General features: G+C 36.6%; 1 protein-coding gene across 1 annotated transcript in view; it reads right to left on the reverse strand.

The window, feature by feature from the left end:
- Positions 1–5883: 5883 nt before the first annotated feature.
- The window catches only part of LOC121971764 (eukaryotic initiation factor 4A-III homolog B-like), a 50890-nt gene continuing 31038 nt past the window's right edge, over positions 5884–25735 (reverse strand). Inside the window, exon 8 of the mRNA XM_042523195.1 lies at positions 5884–5979. Coding sequence (XP_042379129.1) covers positions 5899–5979 — 81 coding nt within the window. The 3' untranslated portion in view covers positions 5884–5898. The remainder of the gene's footprint in view (positions 5980–25735) is intronic.

Here is a 25735-nt window from a genome sequence, read left to right on the forward strand (position 1 = left end):
TGGCCTAGGCAAATTAGGAAATTTATTTACAATAAAATTTCCTTAATTTTCTTGACATGATTTATTTGAGAAAAATAAAATAAAATTTCCCAAATAAACTCTAATGGCCGACCACATCAAGAGGAAGCAAATTGGACAAGTTTCAATCAACAATTAAAACTTTCCTTATTTGTTTCCGAAAATTTTAAAAATAAAATTTCTCTTTAAAAATCTCTTCATGGTTAATAAAATGAAATTTCTATAATTTTAATTTTATTAACATGTGAATAATTTTAAAGAGAAAAATAAAACATCTCTCCAATCTACAAATAAGGAAAGAGATCTAATCTCTTTCTTTAATCTTTTGTAGATCTTTTACAAGAGAGATATTTTAATTTTAATTCTCTTTAAATTATATCTTCCACATAATAATAAAAATTAAAATTAAATTTCTTTTTTAATTTAATTTGGCCGGCCCTACTAGCTTGGGTTCAAGCTAGGGCCGGCCATTCCCAAGCTAGCTTGGCCGGCCCCCAATTGGTGGGTATATAAGGTGGGTATAGGTGGGTATAGAACTCTATAAATAAGAGGCTACGATAGGGACCGAGAGGAGAAATTGGTTTTGGTCTCCCGATAAAATTAAGCATCCCCGAACACACAACTTAATTTTATCAATGATAATTCATTCCACTAGAGAACTATCATTGAACTACCGCACCAATCCCAAATTACATTTTGGGCTCCTTCTTATTATGGTGTGTTAGTCTCCTGTGTTTAAGATATCGAATGTCCACTAATTAAGTGAGTTACTGACAACTCATTTAATTAATATCTAAGTCCAAGAGTAGTACCACTCAACCTTATCGTCGTATCGGACTAAGTCCACTGCAGGGTTTAACATGACAATCCTTATGAGCTCCTCTTGAGGACATTATCAACCTAGTATCTCTAGGACACAGTTTCTTTCTATAATCAACAACACACACTATAAGTGATATCATTTCCCAATTTATCGGGCTTGTTGATTTATCGAACTAAATCTCACCCATTGATAAATTAAAGAAATTAATATCAAATATATGTGCTTGTTATTATATTAGGATTAAGAGCACACACTTCCATAATAACCGAGGTCTTTGTTTCTTTATAAAGTCAGTATAAAAGAAACGACCTCAAATGGTCCTACTCAATACACTCTGAGTGTACTAGTGTAATTATACAGTCAAGATAAACTGACACCTAATTACACTACGACCTTCTAATGGTTTGTTCCTTTCCATTTTGGTCGTGAGCTACTGTTTATAATTTATAAGGTACTGATAATATCATCTTCTGTATGTGACACCACATACTATATTATCTACAATATAAATTAATTGAACAACTACAACTAAATGTAGAAAATTTGACCAAATGTGATTCTTTATTCATAATGAATGTTTACAAAGCTTAGGCTTTCAGTATACACTCCAACATTTTTTTCGATTTGCCATACTGGAGTGTAAGTTATTTGACTCTCTATTTAATAGTTTTTAATAATTTGTTATATTTTTGAACTAATACTATGAATGATTACTTATAGGGGCTTCTGTTACGTCACAACTTAGATGTGATGCATGTTGAAAAGAATGTTTGTGAGAATATCATAGGCACATTGTTAAACGTGAAGAAAAAATCCAAAGATGGTGTTAATGCTCGCAAAGATTTGATGCACTTAAAAATTAGAGAAGAATTGCATCCTCAACAAAAAGGGGAAAACATGTATCACTTGCCTGCTGCATCTTACACATTGTCTAAAAAAGAAATGGATGTATTTTGCTCTAGGTTGAAGAAAATAAAGCTACCCGATGGTTATAGCTCAAATATTGGTAATTGTGTTTCTTTAGAAGACCGTAAAGTTATTGGACTGAAATCTCATGATTGTCATGTTCTAATGCAACAATTGCTATCAGTTGCATTGAGAAATCTTTTATTGAAAGGTCCACGCAATGCTTTATTTTTGTTGTGTGCATTTTACAATGAATTATGTCAAAGAGTGTTAGATAGAAACCGTTTAGAACAGCTCGAGGAGAATATTGTGGAAACTCTATGCATGTTGGAAAGGTATTTTCCACCTGCTTTTTTTACCATTTCAGTTCACTTGACAATTCATTTAGCTAGAGAAGCTCGCTTGTGTGGACCAGTCCAATTCCGCTGGATGTATCCATTTGAAAGGTAATAAATATTATACAACGAATTAGATTTTGTTATCAATACTTCTTTCATCTAATTTATTTTGTTATTTAGATTTATGAAAATACTTAAAGGTTATGTGAAGAATCGAGCAAGGCCAGAGGGTTGTATAGCCGAGTGTTACCTCGCAGAAGAAAGAATGCGATTTTGTGGTGCTTATATTAAAAAAGCTGCTAGTATTGGTGTTCGTTCTAATCGGAATGCGGATTTGGAGACTGGATTATTCGAAGGTCGCCCAATTTCTCAAGGAAAAGTTAAGATTTTAGAAGACCATGTGTTACAAGCCGCACATCGATATGTGTTGTTCAATACTGCAGAAGTTGAACCTTACTTACAGTAAGTATAGTTAATTGCAAATCCTATTAATCTTGGTCTAGTACATAATTTATATATTTTAACAATCACTCTTCAATGATTTTAAATAGGATGCACATTGAGGAGCTTAAACAAGTAGATCATCGTTTCATAAGGAATGAAGGGTTGTTACAGAAACAACATATGGAAACATTTGCTCAATGGCTATCAAAACATGTTCCTATTACCTCTTCAGGCAGAATTCAATGGCTAGCACATGGTCCAAGAAAGCATGTTATATCTTATACAGGTTATATTATAAATGGATATCGGTTCCACACAATTGATGTTGGAAGGTCGACACTAGATAGTGGTGTTTCAATTGAATCAGATACTATTTGTCAATCTAGTGGTAATGATTATTCATATACCATAGGAAGGTTATCATACTATGGGGTTATACGAGATATTATTTTACTAGACTACTATTCTTTCAAAGTGCCTGTCTTTAGGTGTGATTGGGCCAATCATGGAATTGGTATTAAAATAGAAGATGGTTTTACACTGATCAACTTACACCAAGGACTAAGTACTTTTGAAAGTGATCCTTTCATTTTAGCATCACAAGCAAAGCAAGTATTCTATTCTAGGGACGATGATGAATCAAATTGGTATGTGTTGCTAAAAGCGCCGCCTCGGGGTATTCATGACATGAATTTGATTGAAGAGGATGCCTATACATCATCAACACCTCTTGATGTGTCTAGACTTGAGATTAACATTACCGAGAATGAACCATATGTAAGGAATGAGTGTGAGGGAATTGATGTAATTGATCCATGACTTAAATTTTATGGTGTAGATTTTATAGTTAATTACTCCATCTAATGAATTTTCTTTTCAAGTTTCATTATACTTTATTTACTGTTTTATTATATTTTTCTAGTTTGTTTATTTTTAGCGATGATCATGTCATATTGTAAATAAGCAGGTTATTAATTATTCAAAAGATGAGAAAAATGAGGGGAAAACGTAGCAAAGCAGTTGTAGATGAAATTCAGGTGATGTTGTATTCTATTTTAAATCTTGGTTTATTTCAATAAAGTATACTTATACATTTCAATTGCTTTATGCCATTTTGCAGGAAAATATAGATTCCAATAGTCCACATAACTCATCACAAGATTTGTACGGTAAAGAGAAAATTGATGATAAGAAAATTGATAAGAAAAAGGGGCGTGGTCCATCAAAGTTGAATTTGGTTAGTGGTCAACAAAAGCCAAAAGAACTGGAGCGTAATGAATTTGGACAACCGATAGGAGATAATTCAGTTAAGTACGCTTCTTTCCTAGGTTGCATGATAAAAGAATTTGTGTCATATACATTAAATGGATGGAATGACGTAGACAAAGAAGTAAAGAATAGGATGTGGGATTGTCTTCGGGTATGTCTTCGGTTACTAATTTTTTCTTGTCCAATATTAATTATAACAAAATGTAAATATATTTTTGTGCTTCTTAATGTACAGATGAATTATAATGTTGAGGAGTGGGAAAAGAAATCAATCTTTCAAAAGTTGGCTAAGTTGTGGCGTGATAGGAAGTCCAAACTACAAATACTTATACGAGAAACTAATGCTCGTCCAGTTGCTTCACGAAATCTTAGTCTTTTGAAGCCTGAATTTATGGATCAAAATCAATGGGAATTGTTTGTAAAGAGGACACTATCATCCGCTTTTCAAGTAAGTATTTAATTAATAAATCTTGCTTTTAATGGTTAAAGTTTTTTTTTTTATTATTTTAGGTACTTCATATACATTATTTAGTTTACATCTATATTGTGACATTATTAAAACAATGTATTTTAGCATAGTACTCAACAAAGGAATCATTGGGTGGATTTAGTCCATCTACTTGTACCAGAATCATCGCTTTCCTCCATATGCTGGATAATTAAACATATAGCAACAATAAAATAAAGAACTTTTCCTAGTGTTAAAGTTCATTGGCTAACTACTCATTTTGTAAGCTTTATGTGTTAGAAAAGGTACCAATTTTATATTTATATATTCGACAACCACAATTGTCCATATGAAATTAATAGCATGGAGCTTACTAGCTTCAACATGTTTCGTTATAACGATTTTTAATTTGAAAAAGGTAGTATTCAAACCCAAGAGCTCCTGCTATGCACTACACTTATCCAAAAGCTTGCTGTTAGGCAAAAGACCAATTTATCCAGTAAGCTAGTCTGACATTCCACAATCTTGAAAATCTCCAGTATTGTTATCGCTGGTTACACCGGAAAAGGAAAATGATACAGCTGATTGAACTTGTAGAACTGGTAATCCCTCACTAGAATCTGCATTTCCTCCAGGATTAGACATCAACAGATCAGCAGACACGGATTTGCTGCATGTTACTGCTTGAGTGAAACAGGTGCTAAATTTAGTAGTTTATGCTGCAATGACAGATCAAACCATGACCTACAATTTACAATTTACAATTTACAATTTACAATTTACAATTTACAATTTACAATTATTCAGTCAGCATCCTGAATTTGTTCTCCTGCATTTGTAACGGCAGTGATATTTTACTGCCACATCTTTTGTTTTTTTTCTCTACTTTTATGGAAACTCCATGACTGTTCCATTGACTGCAGCCACAGCGATGACTATGTTTGAATATGTGATAAGAATCAAGAGAAGCAAAAAATCTCCTAGCCATGTTTTTAATACCAGAAAAGTTGCATATCCCATGCATGAATCACTACAACAAAAGTTGCATATCCCATGCCTTGTCTAAATAATTACTACTGTTTATTTTATTTTCCTTGTCTAAGAAATTATTATTTATTGATCTAATGAATAATTAATTATATATGAATATGATAGACATTTTTTTATTCTCAGGAAAAAAGTGCAAAATTCAGAACAATGAGGGAAAATCAAGATCACATTCACACAATGAGTCGTAGAGGTTATGCCCGTTTGGCTTGCATGATGGTAAAAAATTTTATTTATTGAACTTTATACAAAAACATTTACATATACACTTAATTAGTAACATTATTTGTTCTAACACTGTTTATATGTTTTATACTGCAGGAAAAAGCAAGTCCTGCAGATACACCAATTACACGATCAAAAGTTTGGATCGAAGGTCACAAGAAGAAAAATGGAGAACCTAGTAGTCAAGCTAGTGGAGAGAAAATAGTAATAAAACCATCTCTTTATTATTTGTAGAATTCGCAAAAAAAAAACAATCTAAATTTTTTATTTTAGAATCTGCGATATATCATTTTTAAAAGTTATATTTTTTTATTTGCAGAAAGAAATAGAACGGTGTCCACCTGAATCTCACAACACAACTAACATTCTTGATGATGCAATTAGTCTTGTATTTGGCAAGGAAGCTCGAGGTAGAGTGCGTGGAATGAGCTTTGGAGTAACACCATCGAAAGTTGGAGCATCTGTGCAACAAAATGGAACTGTTAAACGACTTGAAAGTACGGTGAATAACCTTCAACAAGAAATGCAAGAAATGAAGTTCTTGTTTTTTCAAAATATGAGGCAACAAAATGAGCAAAAACAGGTTAGTAATTAAAAACAAAATATATAATATGGAAAAGTTTGTCATTAATTGTGTTAATTACTTTGAGTTATTTTGTATTCTTGTTAGTAAAATTATCTTATGGTGATATTAATTGACACAACTTGTTTATTAAATTAGGTTGGTAGCGGTGACATTGGTAGCGGTATTGGTAATTATGTTGGTGGCAGTAGTCATGGGAAAAAAAATGGTAATGTTAACCAACCTCTAACTGTAGCTCAGGTAATTATTTTGTAATTTTTGTTTTCTAAATTACATATTTGTTATAAAATAGATATGGTAGAATTAATAATTTTGTATGGTTATACAGTCAAAAATGAAGGATGTGAGTCATGGAGATATCAGGGATAATGCTAAATGTAAGCTACTTCATTGGTGTGTTGATGGAGTTGTGGCAGAAGGTCGAATCACATCTACAGATCCAAAAGCAAAAGTGCATCACGTTTTTCTTGGTGGATCATGCTGGAAAGTTTGGGTTGATAAAGTTTTTGTAGAGAAGGTGGATCTAATTAGACAGAATGATGAAATGCTTTTTCTCGAGGATGCAATAGGAAGTACAGTTGCTTGGTTAACAAAGTTTATAGTTGTGTATGACTGATATAGATTCTATTTAGTTTAAAGTCATACTCTATTTAGTTTATAGTTGTGTATGACTGATAGGAAGTACAGTTGCTTGGTTAACTGTTTTTTGGTATAATGAAATGACTTTTATTTATTGTGTGTGGATTGGATTTGTATTTAATTTATTGTGAAATGTTTATTGATTATTTTAGCATAATAAAATTATTTTTTTTATATTCATTAGACCATCCGCGGCGCGCAATGCACGCCGCGGAAAATAATATCCGCAGCGCGCAATGCACGCCTTGGAAATTACTATCCGCAGCGTGCATTGCGTGCCGCGGATATTATTTTTCGCGGTGTGCATTGCGTGCTACGGAAATTACTATCCGCGGCGTGCATTGCGTGCCGTGGATATTATTTTTTTATTTCACAGAAATTACAATCCACAGCGCGCAATGCATGCTGCGGATAGTCTTTTCCGCGACGCCCAATTCGCGCTGCGGATAGTATTTTCTGCAACGCGCAATGCGCGCCACGGATAGTATTTTCTGCAGCGCACATTGCGCGCCGCGAATAATATAGGACTTTCAACAGCTTTCAATTACGCAACATGCAATGTGCGCTGCGGAAAGTGAATTTGCGCGCTGCGAAAAGTGATTTTTGTTGTAGTGTCATCCAAACTGTACTCTTTTCATCACCTAACAAACTCTGACACAAGGGGTCACCTCATGATTACGGAGGTTGTAAGAGGTGGTATATAAAGGGGGATCCTCTCCATTGGCAAGGTACATAATTAGCATCATCTAGACCTTACTCTGATGTATATCCACTACTGTTCTTCTTCTTCGCACACTCACCGGAAAGGGTACTGACTTGAGTGTCGGAGAGCCTTGCTAGGGATCCCTTCCTTGGTCTTTGGTCACTAATGCTTTGTAAGATCATCTGTGTTTAAGATTAGAGGAAGGTTCCACTCTAAGCTAAAGAAGTCTTTTGTCGGTCAACAAATCATCCACCAGAACCAACGCGTCATCTCCCTAGCCTTCAGACTAGATCAAATTTAGCACTGTCTGTGAAAATTTTCGCTTGAATCTAAAGCTTCGAGATGGAAAAGGCTAGAAAACTCACTACCATCACTTTAACACAGGAAGATCTGGAGTTGCTCATTAACGCTAGAGCACAAAAATTAGTAAAGTAACAATATCAAGAAAACACTTGTGGCGCGCTGCCACCACCAAATTCGGCAGCGTCGACAATAGCGCATCAGCGGGAAAGAGGAGTTCAAAAGGAAGGCCTTTCTCATTTGCTTTCTGCGCCTCTTTCATCAATCTGGCGCCTCGAGTACTTTTCGTACATAGCCTGAGTCATTGATCCAAGTAGGAGTACTCCAAAAATCTTCGGAAGAAGCACCTGTTTGAGACAGGCACACGGGAAAAACTATAGCCAATGATAGTTCCCTTGAGTGAATCGTCGCCCCGTTCTCGTAGCAAGTATTGAAGGATCCATTGCCAAAACCCTATCAGGGTTTGAACATAGGAGAATATTCGGGGGCAACCGACATGGAGGATCATCTCCTTAAATTTGAGAACCCCGCCCTTCTCCAGCAATTTACGGATAGTATGAAATGCCAAATGTTCCTCACCACGTTTGGCGGGGCAGCCCAACGATGGTTTAAACGGCTACCAAATAACTCCATTCGCCTCTTCAAGGACTTCCATAAAGTATTTCTCCACCACTTCTCCAGTAACTGATGCTACCACAAAACCCCTTGGAGCCTCTGTTTGCTCAAACAAGGGCCCAAAGAGATACTCTGGGCATACATCAAGAAGTTCAATCAGGTGGCTATGGATGTCCCCACGACCACCATGGAAATTTAGTAAGTGTCTTTTCTCAGGGACTCACTAAGAATAATTTTTTTCGTGATATGGTCAGGAGACCTCCACCAAACTTTGAGCTGCTGATCAACCGACAACTGAATTCATCAATGTCGAAGAAGCACAAGCTTCACGAAAAAAGAAAGTCGTCAGACCTGCACCTGCCCCAGCGGTCGATCGACCAACACAATCTGCTCCCCCACCAAGAGGACCTCGGGCGGGTGCTCAAATTCACCATCAAGAACCACTACCTTAGGTCGTGCAGCATGTGGAAGCTCCTTGAGAAACTTCACAAAGGTGGTGCACATACTATCAAACGTCCACTCACAACACTGAGGATTGTTATCCTCTGCTAAATCAATAAAACAACAATCCCAGATACCGCCGACGTTCTCTAGCCCCAAACTGCTAACCCTATTGATGATAAAATACCCCGCTCGGGATTGAGTACCGAGCAACTGAGTCACGGCAAGGAACACTTCAACCCCAGACCGAGCAAGCTCAAGCATCCGCCCAAGTTCAGTAGAAACAACCCTTAGTGCGGCAAGAAGAAAACCACAGTAATGTCACCCGAGGTAATATCAACATGATAGCTGAAGGACCAACCGATGATGATTCCAATTGAGCAAGGAAGTCACATACTCGACGTCTGAAAATTTATGTGGTCAGATATAATGCAAAGTAGGTAGCTGGACCCGAAATCATCTTTGGGCCCCAAGATTTAGAGGGGGTGGAAGTACCCCATGACGATGCATTAATAATTCATGCTGTTATAGCTAATTATAATATTTCTCATACCTTTATTGATACAAATAGCTTAGTTAACATTATCTTCAAACAGACATTCGATCAACTGCAAATAGACCCGAACGAACTTCAGCCCATGGTGACTCCCATGTACAGGTTCACATGCAACAAAGTTCAGTCGCTCGGTCAAATAAAATTGGCCATATCTTTAGAGGAGGAGCCCCTACTGAGAATGCACCGATTAGTATTCATAGTTGTGGATGCACCCTCAGCCTATAACGTCATTCTGGATCAGCTGGCCCTCAATGAATTTTGGGCGGTCATCTTAACCTTATGATAGAAAATAAAATTTTCAATGGATGACCAAGTGAAAGAAGTCAAAGGCGATCAGATAGTGACGAGCAAATGCTACTTGGAGATAATCAAGACAGAGACTAATGCTGCTCGAAAATTTAAAGATGGAGGTCAATATTATTCAAGAGAAGCCACCCGTCCTAGTATATAAAGAAAAAGAAGAAGTGCACATTTAAGCTAGTCGGAGGCAATAAGCTCGATGTAGGAATTTCGGGCCTAAAAACCGCTTTTTGGCGTTGCGGAAACCCGGACTCCCATGCCACCGGATCCGTGCGAAGTAAAATTTTTGAAAAACATTACGAGTACGAGTTTCTTATGCTAGTTCTAAACTAGATCTACAAAGAGAAGGAATTTACCCTCGATGCGATGCCCTTCGCAACCCCGCTCGTCCAACGGTTCGCCGGATCTCAAGATCGTCAAGCGTACGATCCTCTAGAAGTATCCACACGAACAAACTAGATGGAGAGGCCAAACAAAAGGTGTGCTAGCACCTATAAAGTGTTCGGCCAAGAGAGGAGAGGGAGAAGAAAATTGAGAGCAAGGAAGAAGATGAGTTGAATGCCTTGAATTGCATTCACTTGCAATTCAAATGTGGCCGGCCACAATTGTAACCCCCATTCATTTAATGTGGCCGACCATTAAAGAGGGGACTTGTAACCTCCATGAGATGGCACACACATGTGCTAATTATGATGATATGGCACATCATCATTAGTCCTCCTAATGTCAACTCACAAATGAAGTGGCAAATGGTCAAATCAAACTTGACCTTTCATCTTCCTTCTCAAGTCAAGTCAAACTTGACCAAATCTCTCTCATGGTTGATCTAATCTAACCATTTGATTCAAACCAATCTAATATAATGAATCTAATTCATTTAGGTAAATTGATTCAATGAGTCATAATCTAAATTAGACTCATTGAACACATGAATCAACTCTCAATTAGCCCAATTAGAATTACTCTTAATCCAATTTGATTCATCACATGAATCTAATCCTCTTGGTTCATCATATGAACCTAATCTCCATCTAATTGTCCTTTGTGTGTGACCCTATAGGTTTTTATAACGTTGACAATACTCCTAAACCCATTTAGAAGTATAAGTAATGAGCGGTATCTAGCAATACATCATTACTACCCAAGTTATAAGAATGTTGAGATCCAACATCACCTTGTGACTACTAATTGTGATTCCTCACAATATATTACATCGTCCTTCTATCCTAGACATCTAGATTGATCAATGTGAGGCATAGACCGTGTCATCCTCTAATCAATCTAAATCTTGAATTCCAAGTAGACTCACTCAATCAAATGAGCTCAATATCTCATATTGACTCATTTGGGCATGGTCATGCACTTCGTGGTCTCACTCTATCAAGAATATCGATGTCGCTCCCGTCATATAGGAGGGATAGATCTCATCTACATCACTCACATCCCTCTACATAATTTGTTACATATTCAGTAATCGCCTTTATAGTCCACCCAATTACGGGTGACGTTTGACAAAACCAAAGTACATAACTCCTTATGAAGGGAACCATGGTGACTTCAGGTCCAAGGACTAATAGTCATACTAATAGCCACATGAGAAAGTATATGACACTCATATAACGATCCATGATACTTTCTCATGGCAGGTCATTCAGTATACATTCTCCAATGCATACCCATGTGTAAACTTGATATCTCTATATCCATGATTTGTGAGATCAAGTCATCGAGTTGACCTACATGCTAGTCTCGTCGCATTAACATTGTCCCTGAATGCTAATACTCGACTAGGAATGATTAAGAGTAGTATTCCCTATATCATCTCACTATCGATTCAACCAATCGATTGATATAGGTAAGAACCTTATACTCAAGGGCGTTATTATACTTAGTTTATTTGGCACCAATACAAGTAAGCATAATAACCAAAACCAAATGTCTTTATATATATACAAGAATATGATACAATGAGTCCATACAACAATCATCAAATGATTGGCTCTAGGGCTCTAACTAACAATCTCCCACTAGCACTAGTGCCAATCAGTGTAGGCTCTAAGCCCCAATGACCTAGTGTGACTATCATGCTTTCTCTGTGTCAAAGCCTTGGTCAAGGGATCTGCGATGTTAGCCTCTGTAGGTACTCTGCAAATCTTCACATCTCCTCTATCGATAATCTCTCGAATGACATGGAAGCGCCGTAATATGTGTTTGGTTCGTTGGTGTGAGCGAGGTTCCTTCGCCTGTGCTATAGCTCCATTGTTGTCACAATAGAGCTCAATAGGGTCAGCAATGCTAGGAACCACCCCAAGTTCAGTGATGAACTTGCGGATTCAAACTACCTCTTTCATCGACGATGCGTGATATACTTGGCCCTGTCGTAGAATCACTCATCGTGTCCTGCTTGAACTCTTCCACCACAACACCACCATTTATGCAAAACACAACCCTGATTGCGATCGATAATCATCCTGGAAGCTTGCATCAACATAACCCTTCACTAACTCGCTCGCCTCCATATAAAGAAATATTCTTTAGTCCTTTTCAAGTACTTAAGAATATTCTTAACCATTATCCATGACTTTCACATCTGGTATCTGTTCGTCATGCTCAAAGCATACGAGACATCAAGACGAGTACATAGCATGACGTACATGATAGATCCTATGGCTGAAGCATAAGGGATCTGATCCATGCGATCTCTCTCCTCTCTAGAAGAGGGACCTTGAGTCTTCGAAAGACTCACGCCATGTGACATCGGCAGAAATCCCTTCTTGGAGTTCTTCATGGCAAACCGAAGGAGTACCTTGTCAATATATGTACTCTAACTTAGGCCAAGCATCCTTTTAGATCTATCTGTATAGATCTGTATGCCAAGAATGCGGGATGCTTCACCTAAGTCCTTCATTGAGAAATAAGTCCCTAGCCAAGTCTTGACAGACTGTAGCAAAGGGATGTCTTTCCCAATGAGTAGTATGTCATCCACATACAATGTGAGGAAGACAACTATATTCCTATAACCTTCTTGTAGACACAAGGCTCATCTTCGTTCTTGATGAAACCAAACTATTTGATTGCATCATCGAATCGAAGATTCCAGCTTCGAGAAGCTTGCTTTAGTCCATAAATGGACCTATGCAGCTTGCATACTCTGCTAGTATGTTGTGGATCTACAAAACCCTCAGGTTGTGTCATGTACACATCCTCGAGCAAGTTTTCATTTAGAAACGCGGTTTTGACATTCATCTGCCATATCTCATAGTCATGGTATGCTGCAATAGCAAGCATGATCCGAATGGACTTAAACATCGCTACTGGAGAAAAGGTTTCATCATAGTCAATACCATGAATCTGCTTGAAACCTTTAACTACCAAGCGACCCTTATAAATAAGTCCATCCATGTCAGTCTTTCTCTTAAAGACCCACTTACACCCAATAAATTTGACCCCTTCAGGTGGATCAACCAAAGTCCATACTTGGTTAGTATACATGGATTTCATCTCGGATTTCATGGCTTCTAGTCATTTCTCGGAATCTGGTCTCATCACAGCTTCTTGATAAGAGGTGGGCTCATCCTCTATGAGCACAACGTCATCATGGTCAGACAAGAGAAATGAGTATCTCTCAGGCTGACGACGTACCCTATCAGACCTGCGAAGAGGTATGTCTACTTGAACTGGTTGTTGATCCTCAACTCTTTGTGGAACAACATCATCCACAACACTTTGTGGTTCCAGTTCAACTTCCATCGAGGCTTCAGTGCTATAGTCCGCATCTTGAACTTCTTCAAGATCGAACGTACTCCCACTAGTCTTTCTAGAAACAAAGTCTCTTTCTAAAAAGACTCCAGTCTTTGCCACAACTACCTTGTGCTGACTGGGAATGTAGAAGTAATATCCCTTAGTTTCCTTGGGATATCCAATAAAGTAGCACTTGTCGGACTTGGGTCTTAATTTGTCTGAGACTTGACGTCGAACTTAAGCCTCACAACCTCAAATTCTCATAAAAGACACATGGGCATCTCTCCCAGTCCATATCCTATATGGTGTCTTTATCACGGCCTTGGATGGAACTCGGTTGAGTATAAAGGCTGCCGTGTCTAGAGCATAGCCCCACAGAAATGTAGGAAGATCTGTGTGACTCATCATAGATCGTACCATATCTAATATAGTACGATTCCTCCTTCCGGATACATCATTCCACTGTGGTGTTCCAGGAGGAGTGAGTTGGGATAGAATCCCACACTTAGCTATATAGTCACGAAACTCATGGCTAAGGTATTCTCCACCTCGATCGGATCAAGTATCTTAATACTCTTGCCAGTTGGTTGTATTTCATTCTTGAATTCTTTGAACTTTTCAAAGATTCAGACTTATGTGTCAGTACACATAACCATATCTCTTGAAGTCATCGATAAATGTGATGAAGTACCTATAACCGCCTCTAGCAGAACATTGAAATGGGCCACATACATCACTATGTATAAGTCCTAAAATCGCTCTCTTTCTGTGCCCACTAAAGGGAGTCTTGGTCATCTTACCTAGTAGGCATGACTCACACGTCTCATAAGATTCAAAATCAAATGAGTCCAGCAAACCATCCTTATGGAGCTGGGATAAGCGCTTGTCATTTATATGACCTAAGCGACAGTGTCAGAGATAGGTTTGGTTCATGTCATTTGACTTGAACCTCTTGGTATTTATGTTATAGATAGGGCTTTCAAGGTCTAGAATGTAAAGTCCGTTCATCAGAGGTGCACTACAAAAGAACATATCTTTTAAATAAACAGAACAACATTTGTCCTTTATTATAAAAGAGAAACCTTTCTTGTCCAAACAATAAACTGAAATTATGTTCTTAGTTAAAGCAGGCACATAACAACAATCACCCAACTCTAATACAAGCCCAGAGGCCAGAGATAGAAAATAAGTCCCTACAGCAACAGCAGCAACCCGTGCTCCATTGCCTACGTGTAGGTCCACCTCGCTGTTGGTTGCTACTCGAAAAACCTAGAGGTTCCACTGTACAAAAATTTTGTACAAAGGTCTGAACCTTTTCCTAGCTACCATGTGTTCTTTTAAATTAAATTTTGGATCGCCTGCGGAACTTAACACGTTTGATCCAAAACTTAATCTATTTGTTCTTTAAGGTTTAGACTTGGATCTCCTGCGGAACTTAACACGTTTGATCCAAATCACCTAAGTTATTAATTCCATTAAATATTAATTTCCATAATTGGTTCCCAGTACTGACGTGGCGAGGCACATGGCCTTCTTGGATATGGGAACAACCACCACCGACTAGACAAAACCTTTTATGGAAAGCTAATATTTAATTTCCTAAAATAACTTTAGGTCAACCAAAAGGAACAATCAAATCACAAGGAAAAGAAAAATAAAAGAACACAACTTCGAAAAACATATTTGAAATACTAGAATCGTAAGCCTCTTGTATTTGGTATTATTTCCATAAATAACTAGTATGATGCGGAAAGAAAAATTACTAGTTATACCTTATAGAAAAACCTCTTGATCTTCTACCGTATTCCTCTTCTAACCTCGGACGTTGTGTGGGGAACGATCTTCCGAGATGAGAAACCACCAAAACACCTTCTTCTCCTTTCTTCAAGTTTCGGCCAAGCACTATGCTTCCAAGAGATGAAGATCTTTTTCCATCAATCAAGCTCCAAGGGATGTAAGCTTTCTCTCCTTCTTCTCCAAGCTAAAATCCGGCCACCACTTGATCTTCAAGGAGGAAGAGAGGTCCGGCCAACAAGAGGAGAGGAGAGAAATAGGGCCGGCCACCAAAACCAAGGAAGAGAGGGAGGAAAAGAATAGAGGTTGTTTTTTCATGAAGGCTCCTCTACCTCCTCTTTTATAATCCTTGGTCTTGGCAAATAAGGAAATTTTAATAAAAACTTCCTTAATTCTTTTGCCATGAAAAGGAAAATTTTATTTTAATTAAAATAATTTTTTTTCTCACTAAAACATGGCCGGCCACTTATTTCCTCAAATCAAAGAGAGTTTTAATTAAACAAGAATTAAAACTTCCTAATTTGTTTCCGGAAATTTATAAAAATTTCTCCAATAATTTTATCCCTTCATGATTGGTTTATAAAAAGGAAATTTAATAAATTAAAATCTTTCTTTTAAACATGTGGATAAAAAGAAAGTTATCTCTAAAAATTAAAATCTCTTTCAATCTATAAATAAGGAAAGATATCAAATCTTTTCTTAATCTTTTGTAGAAACTTAAAAGAGAATATTTAATTTTTAAACTCTCTTTTAAATCATGAACATGTTTAAAAAGGAAAGTTTTCTTAAAATTTAAAATCCTCCTTTAATCAACAAATAAGGAAAGATTTCAAATTTTAAACTCTCTTTAATCATGTAGATGATTTACAAATAAGGAAAGTTTTACCAAAAATTAAAACCATCCTTTTAAACTACAAATAAGGAAGAGATTAATCTCTTCTCTTAATCTTTTGTAGAAAGTTATAAAGGAAATTTTAATTTTTAACTCTTTTAAAAACATGATATCCATAAGAAATAATTTTAATAAAATCCTTTTTAATATTCTAGTGGCGACCACCTAAGCTTGGGACCCAAGCTTTGGCCGACCACCTTCATGGCTCATCCACTTGGTCTTGGCGGCCCTAGCTTGGGTTCCAAGCTAGCTTGGCGGCCCCATTGGATGGGTAAGAAGGTGGGTATCGGTGGGTATAAATCTCTATATACTAGAGGCTACGATAGGGACCGAGAGGAGGAATTGGTTTTGGTCTCCGATAAAATTAAGCATCCGTGTTCGCCCCGAACACATAATTTTATCAATAATAATTCATTCCACTAGAGAACTATTATTGAACTACGCACCAATCCCAAATTACATTTGGGCTCCTTCTTATTATGAGTGTGTTAGTCTCCCTGTTTAAGATAACAATGTCCACTAATTAAGTAAGTTCGACAACTCACTTAATTAATATCTTAGTCAAGAGTAGTACCACTCAACCTTATCATCATGTCGGATTAGGTCCACCTGCGGGTTTAACATGACAATCCTTATGAGCTCCTTTTGAGGACATTATCAACCTAGTATCTCTAGGACACGGTTTCTTTATAATCAACAACACACACTATAAGTGATATCATTTCCCAATTTATCGGCTTATTGATTCATCGAACTAAATCTCACCCATTGATAAATTAAAGAAATAAATATCAAATATATGTGCTTGTTATTATATTAGGATTAAAGCACACACTTCCATAATAACCGAGGTCTTTGTTTCTTTATAAAATCGGTATAAAAGCGACCTCAAATGGTCCTACTCGATACACTCTAAGTGTACTAGTGTAATTATACAGTCAAGAAACTAGTACCTAATTACACTACGACCTTCTAATGGTTCCTTTCCATTTTGGTGGTGAGCTACTGTTTATAAATAATCGATAACATGATCCTCTGTGTGACACACACACCATGTTATCTGATATAAATTAATTGAACAACTACATTTATCACAAATGTAGACATTTGACCAATGTGATTCTTATTTCTAGATAAATGTTTATACAAAAGCTAGGCTTTAGTATACACTCTAACAATCTCCACTTATACTAAAAGACTAATTCATATCTTCTGCCATACATCCGATTCTCATCCCTTCAATATGCTCATCAAAAGCTCTTGCCTTAAGGACCTTAGTGAAAGGATCTATAGGTCATCACCGATCAATCTAGGCAACAACTTCTCCTCATTTATCGATTCCTCGTATTGGGTGGTACTAGCTCATTGTGTTTACTTGCCTTATAGACTTATGGTTTCTTGAGTTTGCTATTGCACCAACATTATTACAATAAATTGTAATAATTTTTGACAAACTAGAAATCATATCTAAGTCTATCTTGAGGTTATTGAGTCATTCGACTTTTATGGCTACCTCGGAGGCTTGCCGTATGCTAAGCTTCATGGTGGAGTCGAGAAAAACACCTATGCTTATCACTCTTCCATAGTTATGACTTTACCTCCTAAAGTAAACACAAAACCCGTGTTGACTTATTATTGTCCCTATCCGATTGGAAGTCAAAATCCAACCCACAAGGACTAAATTAACGCCTTGTAAGCTAGCATATAATCTCTAGTGCCTCTAAGGTACTACAATATATGCTTTCGTAGTCCACTGTCCTTGTCCGGGTTACTTTGATATCTGCTAACTATGCCCTTGGCAAAACAGATTTCTGGTCTCGTGCATAGCATACATTAGGCTTCCAATAGTAGCATAAAAAACTGCCTTTATTTCCTTTATCTCCTTTGAAGTCTACAGAGACATATCTTTAGATAAAGTTACTCCATCCTGAAAAGGTAAGAAACCTTTCTTGGAGTTTTGTATGCTTAAAACGAGCAGGGATTTTTCTGATGTATGAAGCTTGGGATAAGTAAAATATTCTTTTCTTGCGATCCCTTATTACTTTGATCTCAAGAATATATACATTCTCCCAAGTCCTTTATATCGAATTGTTTGGACAACCATACCCTTACTTTTGACAACATTTTGATATTGTTTCCAACTACCAAAAATGTTATCTAAGTATAGTACAAGAAATACCACCACGTTTCCATCACATCTTTTGTATACACAAGACTTATCCGGTTACTAAATCCATAGATCTGGATTACTTTGATAAATCGGATGTTCCAAGACCTTGAAGCTTTGCCTTAGTCCATAGTGATTGAGCTTACACACAAGATGCTCTTAGCCCTTTGCAATGAACCCTTTAGTTGCTTTATATGGATGTAGACTTCCATTAAGGAATCTTGTCTTGACATCCACTTGCGAAATAGATAAAAGAATCGGATAAACTTAAGCATGACTACCGGTGAAAAGTTTCCTTTTTCATCAAGCCTTGCTTTGAAAGTTACTACCTTCCCTCTATCCCTCTTTTCCTATTATAGACCTTTTTATACCCAATGGCTTTTACACCGTTTGGTGATTCTACAAGCTTCAGATTTTATTAGAATACATATATTCTAATTCTTTTATTCATTACTCTTTGCCAAGATCTTGCGATCTTTATCTTGGAGTGCTTCATCATATGGAGAAGGTTCATGCCCTCCGGAGATCGAGTCTAAAAACTCTCCCAAAACATGAACCTATTTAGGTTGCATAACAACCCTCCCACTACAATAAGACACTTTCAGTAATTGTGTATCAATTTGTGATATGAGTTGCAGTTTTCTTGTGGTATCTCATCTTGTGCAGTTGGTACTAGGTTAGACATGTCCTTTATTATTTCCTTAAGAACAAATTTACTTATGAGCACGTGGTTCATTATATAGTCCTTTTCAAAAATCGTCATTTATGCTAACCCTTCTGATTTTAAGACTATAAACCTACTTTTGTTTATCTAGGATATCTTACAAACAAGTGAACTCCTATCCGACTTATCATTATCTCTCTTTAACATATGTCTTGATTACAGAATCCGAATATGCTTCAAAATAGGCTTACACCTATTCAGCAATATGAGCAGAGAGTTATGACTTTGGAAAGTTCACTTCCGTTTCGAGCATATCCTTAAAACAAATTTGGTAATTTTCCAATAACTCATCATCTATCTAATTATTCCATAAGAGTCCCTATACCTTCTTTCTACTACACCATTACATTGGGGTGTTCAGGTGCGATTAGTTGGGATTGAAATCCAACTCGATAAGTGACTCTAAAATCTCTCAAGAGGTACTTGCCACGATTTCCATAGTGACTTTTACTTTAACATTTCTCCACGACCTTGTACTCTTTGAACTAATCAAAGCACTTAGTCTTCAGTACATTAAGTAAATGTATTTGTATCTTGAATAGTTGTCTATAAAATGAAATATTCGATACTACCTCTTATCTGGATTGTCATAGGATCACATAAATCAGAATGAACCAATTCCAATATCTTCTCCATTTCCCTTAGACTTAAAAGCTTCTTGGTTATTTTTCCTTTCAAGTAAGACTTGTAGGTTGGAAAGATTTCCACTACTAATGAACACAAAAGTTCATCAGCTACCAATGAATCCTACTTAAGTTAATATAACCTAGCTTTAGATGCCAAAGATATAATTGGTTCATTTCCGAAGGTTGCTTTCTCTTAAAATTAGAAGATGTGTGACTAATTTCCATTTGTTGCATCGTGGGAGTTATTGGATTATAAATTGTCAACCATCATACCAGAATAGATAACTTTCCTATTTTTCTTGATAACAACTTTGTTATCAAAATAGACACAATATCTATAATAGTTTAGAAACTGAAATCAGGTTCTTTCTAAACTTGGTATGTAAAGACAATTACTTAAAATCCATATTTTATTCTTATCAAAAGATAAACATCTCCCACTGCAACAGCTACCACTTTTACAGTAGTGCTCATGTGGACGGTGATTTACCTTTCATTTAGTTGTTGGGTTTCCTGGAACCCTGCAATGAATTGCAGACATGATTAATGACATCTTGTATCTACACACCAGGTACCGGTAGATAACTCCACTAAACATGTATCAACTAATGAATAAAATACACCTATATTGTTCTTAGTTCTAAGAGAACAGTCTACCTTAATGTCCAAATTCTATTTCCAATCAATTATAATTGGGACCACTAAGTCTATCCTAAAGTATATCAGCTAGGGTTTGACCATCTTCCTAAGAATCACAAAAAATATTTGGTTAAGACCAACTCCTTAAAAAATCCCCATGAATTTTGTATGCCACGTTAGTATGGTTGTATACAAATTCAAAGAGGAAATTTTATCATTTAATTTTATTATCTCGTCAACCTTACTTTATGACGAATAAAATTAATAGTTGGTCTATCTTTAATCAAATATTTGGTCAAGACTCTAAATTTAAAATAATATTGATTCCTCTAACAATACTATTTAAATTTACCAACACCTCAAAACACCGTGAATTTTGCATGCCACGTTAGTGTGGACGTATACAAAATCAACATTTGTAAGAGGAGGGTTTTACCCATTAACTATCTTGTCAACGTAACTTTATGACAAATAAAATTATCTCAAACACCGTTAATTTTGTATGCCACGTTAGTGTGAACGTATACAAAATCAATCATTTGTAAGAGGGGTTTTAACCCTTTAATTTTATTATCTTGTCAACCTAGTTTTATGACAAATTAATAGTTGGTTTCATTTGGTCACACAAATAATAGCAGTGACTCCGATGGGAGGATACTATTAGATGTGTCTAAGTGTATACCATTACTTGACACTAAGTCCATTAATAAGATTATGCCCTTGGTTGGGGAAGATCACACGCTCTTAATTAACTTCCTATAGTCATCCAAAATGGAAGTTTGATCAGTGATCCATGAACAAGCTCATCCGTTATGGAGGAAGGCACTTAGAACGAGCAAGCTTGTTTGCATCACTTACAAACCGATAATGGAGACCATGGGATTTACTTAAAATCTCTCTCCCACTTAGTTATTTATTAATGAGGAATTTTAAATATGCTAGCCTACTAAACTTGTAAACTAACATGCACACGCACAATATAAAAGCAATAAATAGAAAATCTAATTTTCAACTATTATGGCTTTTATCTCTAGTTATCCTCCGTGTGTTGTCATCCCAAGTCACTGCCATATTTGGCCACCGCCATCGGGTCTAGCTGTCGCTCCTTGTTCCGCTGCGCCTCTGGTCCTTAGAAGGTTCCACGCTTTGCAAGATTCGATCCATGACATAAATAGAATTTTACAATTTTGATCCTATATTCCATAAAGGAATGTACATGTATCTAGATCAAAATAAAATCCTAATAAAACTAAATACACTACAAGAAAAAATCATGCACACACGTATAAATGCCCTTGACATGTCCAAGGGTCGATCACCACATAAAACTATAAGCCATAATAGTTGGATCCTGCGTCCACAAAGTTAGCACATCCTACTATTATCCTGCCTAAATTATGTATGGCGTATGCATAATTAAACTAATACCAAATACAGAGAGGCAAAACCCTAGCTCGATACCAATTGTTGGTTGCTACTCGGAAAACCTAGAGGTTCCATTGTACAAAATTTGTTCAAAGGTCCGAACCTTTTCCTAGCTACCATGTGTTCTTTTAAATTAAATTTTGGATCGCCTTGGAACTTAACACGTTTGATCCAAAACTTAATCTATTTGTTCTTTAAGGTTTAGACTTGGATCTCCTGCGGAACTTAACACGTTTGATCCAAATCACCTAAGTTATTAATTCCATTAAATATTAATTTCCATAATTGGTTCCCAGTACTGACGTGGCGAGGCACATGACCTTCTTGGATATGGGAACAACCACCACCGACTAGACAAAACCTTTTATGGAAAGCTAATATTTAATTTCCTAAAATAACTTTAGGTCAACCAAAAGGAACAATCAAATCACAAGGAAAAGAAAAATAAAGAACACAACTTGAAAAACATATTGAAATACTAGAATCGTAAGCCTCTTGTATTTGGTATTATTTCCATAAATAACTAGTATGATGCGGAAAGAAAAATTACTAGTTATACCTTATAGAAAAACCTCTTGATCTTCTAGTATTCCTCTTCTAACCTCGGACGTTGTGTGGGCAGCGATCTTGAGATGAGAAACCACCAAGCACCTTCTTCTCCTTTCTTGAGTTTCGGCCAAGCACTATGCTTCAAGAGATGAAGATCTTTTCCATCAATCAAGCTCCAGGGATGTAAGCTTTCTCTCCTTCTTCGAGCTAAAATCCTACCACTTGATCTGAGGAGGAAGAGAGGTCCGGCCACAAGATGGAGAGAAGAGAAAGGAAGGAGGCCGACCACACCAAGGAAGAAAAGAGGGAGAAAATAATAGAGGTTGTTCACCCTTGAAGGCTCCTCTACCTCCTCTTTTATAATCCTTGGTCTTGGCAAATAAAGAAATTTTAATAAAAACTTCCTTAATTCTTTTGCCATGAAAAGGAAAATTTTATTTTAATTAAAATAATTTTTTTCTCACTAAAACATGGTCGGCCACTTATTTCCTCAAATCAAGGAGAGTTTTAATTAAACAAGAATTAAAACTTCCTAATTTGTTTCCGGAAATTTATAAAAATTTCTCCAATAATTTTATCCCTTCATGATTGGTTTATAAAAAGGAAATTTAATAAATTAAAATCTTTCTTTTAAACATGTGGATAAAAAGAAAGTTATCTCTAAAAATTAAAATCTTTTTCAATCTACAAATAAGGAAAGATATCAAATCTTTTCTTAATCTTTTGTAGAAACTTAAAAGAGAATATTTAATTTTTAAACTCTCTTTTAAATCATGAACATGTTTAAAAAGGAAAGTTTTCTTAAAATTTAAAATCCTCCTTTAATCAACAAATAAGGAAAGATTTCAAATTTTAAACTCTCTTTTAATCATGTAGATGATTTACAAATAAGGAAAGTTTTTACCAAAAATTAAAACCATCCTTTTAAACTACAAATAAGGAAAGAGATTAATCTCTTCTCTTAATCTTTTGTAGAAAGCTTTAAAAGGAAATTTTTAATTTTTTAACTCTTTTAAAAACATGATATCCACATAAGAAATAATTTTAATAAAAATCCTTTTTAATATTCTAGTGGTAGGCCACCCAAGCTTGGGACCCAAGCTTTGGCCGCCACTCATCCACTTGGTCTTGGCCGGCCCTAGCTTGGGTTCCAAGCTAGCTTGGCCGGCCCCGTTAGATGGGTAAGAAGGTGGGTATACGGTGGGTATAAATCTCTATATACTAGAGGCTACGATAGGGACCGAGAGGAGGAATTGGTTTTGGTCTCCCGATAAAATTAAGCATCCCGTGTTCGCCCCGAACACACAACTTAATTTTATCAATAATAATTCATTCCACTAGAGAACTATTATTGAACTACCGCACCAATCCCAAATTACATTTTGGGCTCCTTCTTATTATGAGTGTGTTAGTCTCCCTGTGTTTAAGATAACAAATGTCCACTAATTAAGTAAGTTACTGACAACTCACTTAATTAATATCTAGCTCCAAGAGTAGTACCACTCAACCTTATCGTCATGCCGGACTAAGTCCACCTGCAGGGTTTAACATGACAATCCTTATGAGCTCCTCTTGAGGACATTATCAACCTAGATTACTAGGACACAGTTTCCTTCTATAATCAACAACACACACTATAAGTGATATCATTTCCCAACTTATCGGGCTTATTGATTTATCGAACTAAATCTCACCCATTGATAAATTAAAGAAATAAATATCAAATATATGTGCTTGTTATTATATTAGGATTAAGAGCACACACTTCCATAATAACCGAGGTCTTTGTTTCTTTATAAAATCAGTATAAAAGAAACGACCTCAAATGGTCCTACTCAATACACTCTAAGTGTACTAGTGTAATTATACAGTCAAGATAAACTGATACCTAATTACACTACGACCTTCTAATGGTTTGTTCCTTTCCATTTTGGTCGTGAGCTACTGTTTATAATTTATAAGGTACTGATAACATGATCCTCTGTGTGTGACACCACACACCATGTTATCTACAATATAAATTAATTGAACAACTACATTTATCACAAATGTAGACATTTGACCAATGTGATTCTTATTTCTAGATAAATGTTTATACCAAAAGCTAGGCTTTTAGTATACACTCTAACACTCGCCCTTCGTCAATGTCCTGCTATTTCTCAGCGCTTGCACATTAGTACAAATGTGAGAAGCACATCCGGTATCTAATACCCATGATGAAGAAATAGATAGATTGACTTCTATAACATATATACCTGAAGTGGAAGTCTCACTTCGCTTCTTCTTAAGATCTTCCAGGTACACCTTGCAATTCCTCTTCCAGTGCCCGGTCTGACCGCAGTGGAAGCAGGTAGCATCCTTGGCGACCCCTCCTTTAGGCTTCACTGTCTTGCCTTTGCCCTTGGCTTGGGACTTTCCTTTACCTTTGGGCTTGCCCTTGCCCTTGTGTTTCTGAACCATCAGAACAAAGTGGGGCTTAACCTTCTTAAGGTTCAGCTCAGTAGTTCTTAACATGCTAAGCAGCTCGGGCAGTGACTTGTCAATTTCGTTCATGTTGTAGTTTAGAACGAATTGACTATAGCTATCCGGCAAGGATTGCAAGATCAGGTCAGTGGCCAGCTCTTGGCCAAGCGGGAATCCCAACCTCTGTAGGTTTTCTATGTACCCAATCATTTTGAGTACATATGGGCCTACGGGAGCCCCATATGACATCTTGCACTAAAATAGTGCCCTTGAGATCTCAAATCTCTCGTGCCGTGCTTGACCTTGATATAGTTGATGAAGATGTTCAACCATATCATAAGCACCCATTAACTCATGTTGCTTCTGAAGCTCAGAGTTCATGGTCGCCAACATTATACATGATACATCTAATGCGTCATCTTGATGCTTCTTGTAAGCATCTTTGTCTGCTCGCGTGGCATTGGCAGGAGGAGTCTCCAGAATGGGCTGCTCCAGAACGTACAATTTTCGTTCCTGGGTGAGAACTATTCTCAGATTCCTGTACCAGTCCAGGAAATTTGCTCCGTTGAGCTTGTCCTTATCAAGGACAGAACGCAGAGAGAAGGCGTTCGTGTTTGACGTCATGGTTATCTATAACAGAAAAATGCAGAAAATAAATAAACATCATGTTCTAGTAATCATTTAATTAGGCCTTTAATTAAATGATGCTCCCACTGAATTCTATAATTCATGTGGGACAAGATCCACATCATACTAACCCTTGAGTTAGCTTTGGCTAATACGCCCAAGATTTAGTATGATCGGTAGATAATGATTTACCAATTACATCTCTATGCAACTCTTGTTTATAGGATCATTATCCGCAGTTATATTAAAACTTGAGTTAGCTTTGGCTAATACGCCCAAGAATTAATATAAATGTGATTTATGTCCTATCTTTCCAACCGTTGGAAGAATGCCTACAGTTAAACTCGATTTAACTAGTTGTACTCAATCAAATTGAGTCTCTACTCACCCATGCGTTGATAGGCGGGACCAAGATTGTCCCTCCGTACCCTAC

Source organism: Zingiber officinale, chromosome 4A (assembly GCF_018446385.1).
Source record: "Zingiber officinale cultivar Zhangliang chromosome 4A, Zo_v1.1, whole genome shotgun sequence".
NCBI lineage: Eukaryota > Viridiplantae > Streptophyta > Magnoliopsida > Zingiberales > Zingiberaceae > Zingiber > Zingiber officinale.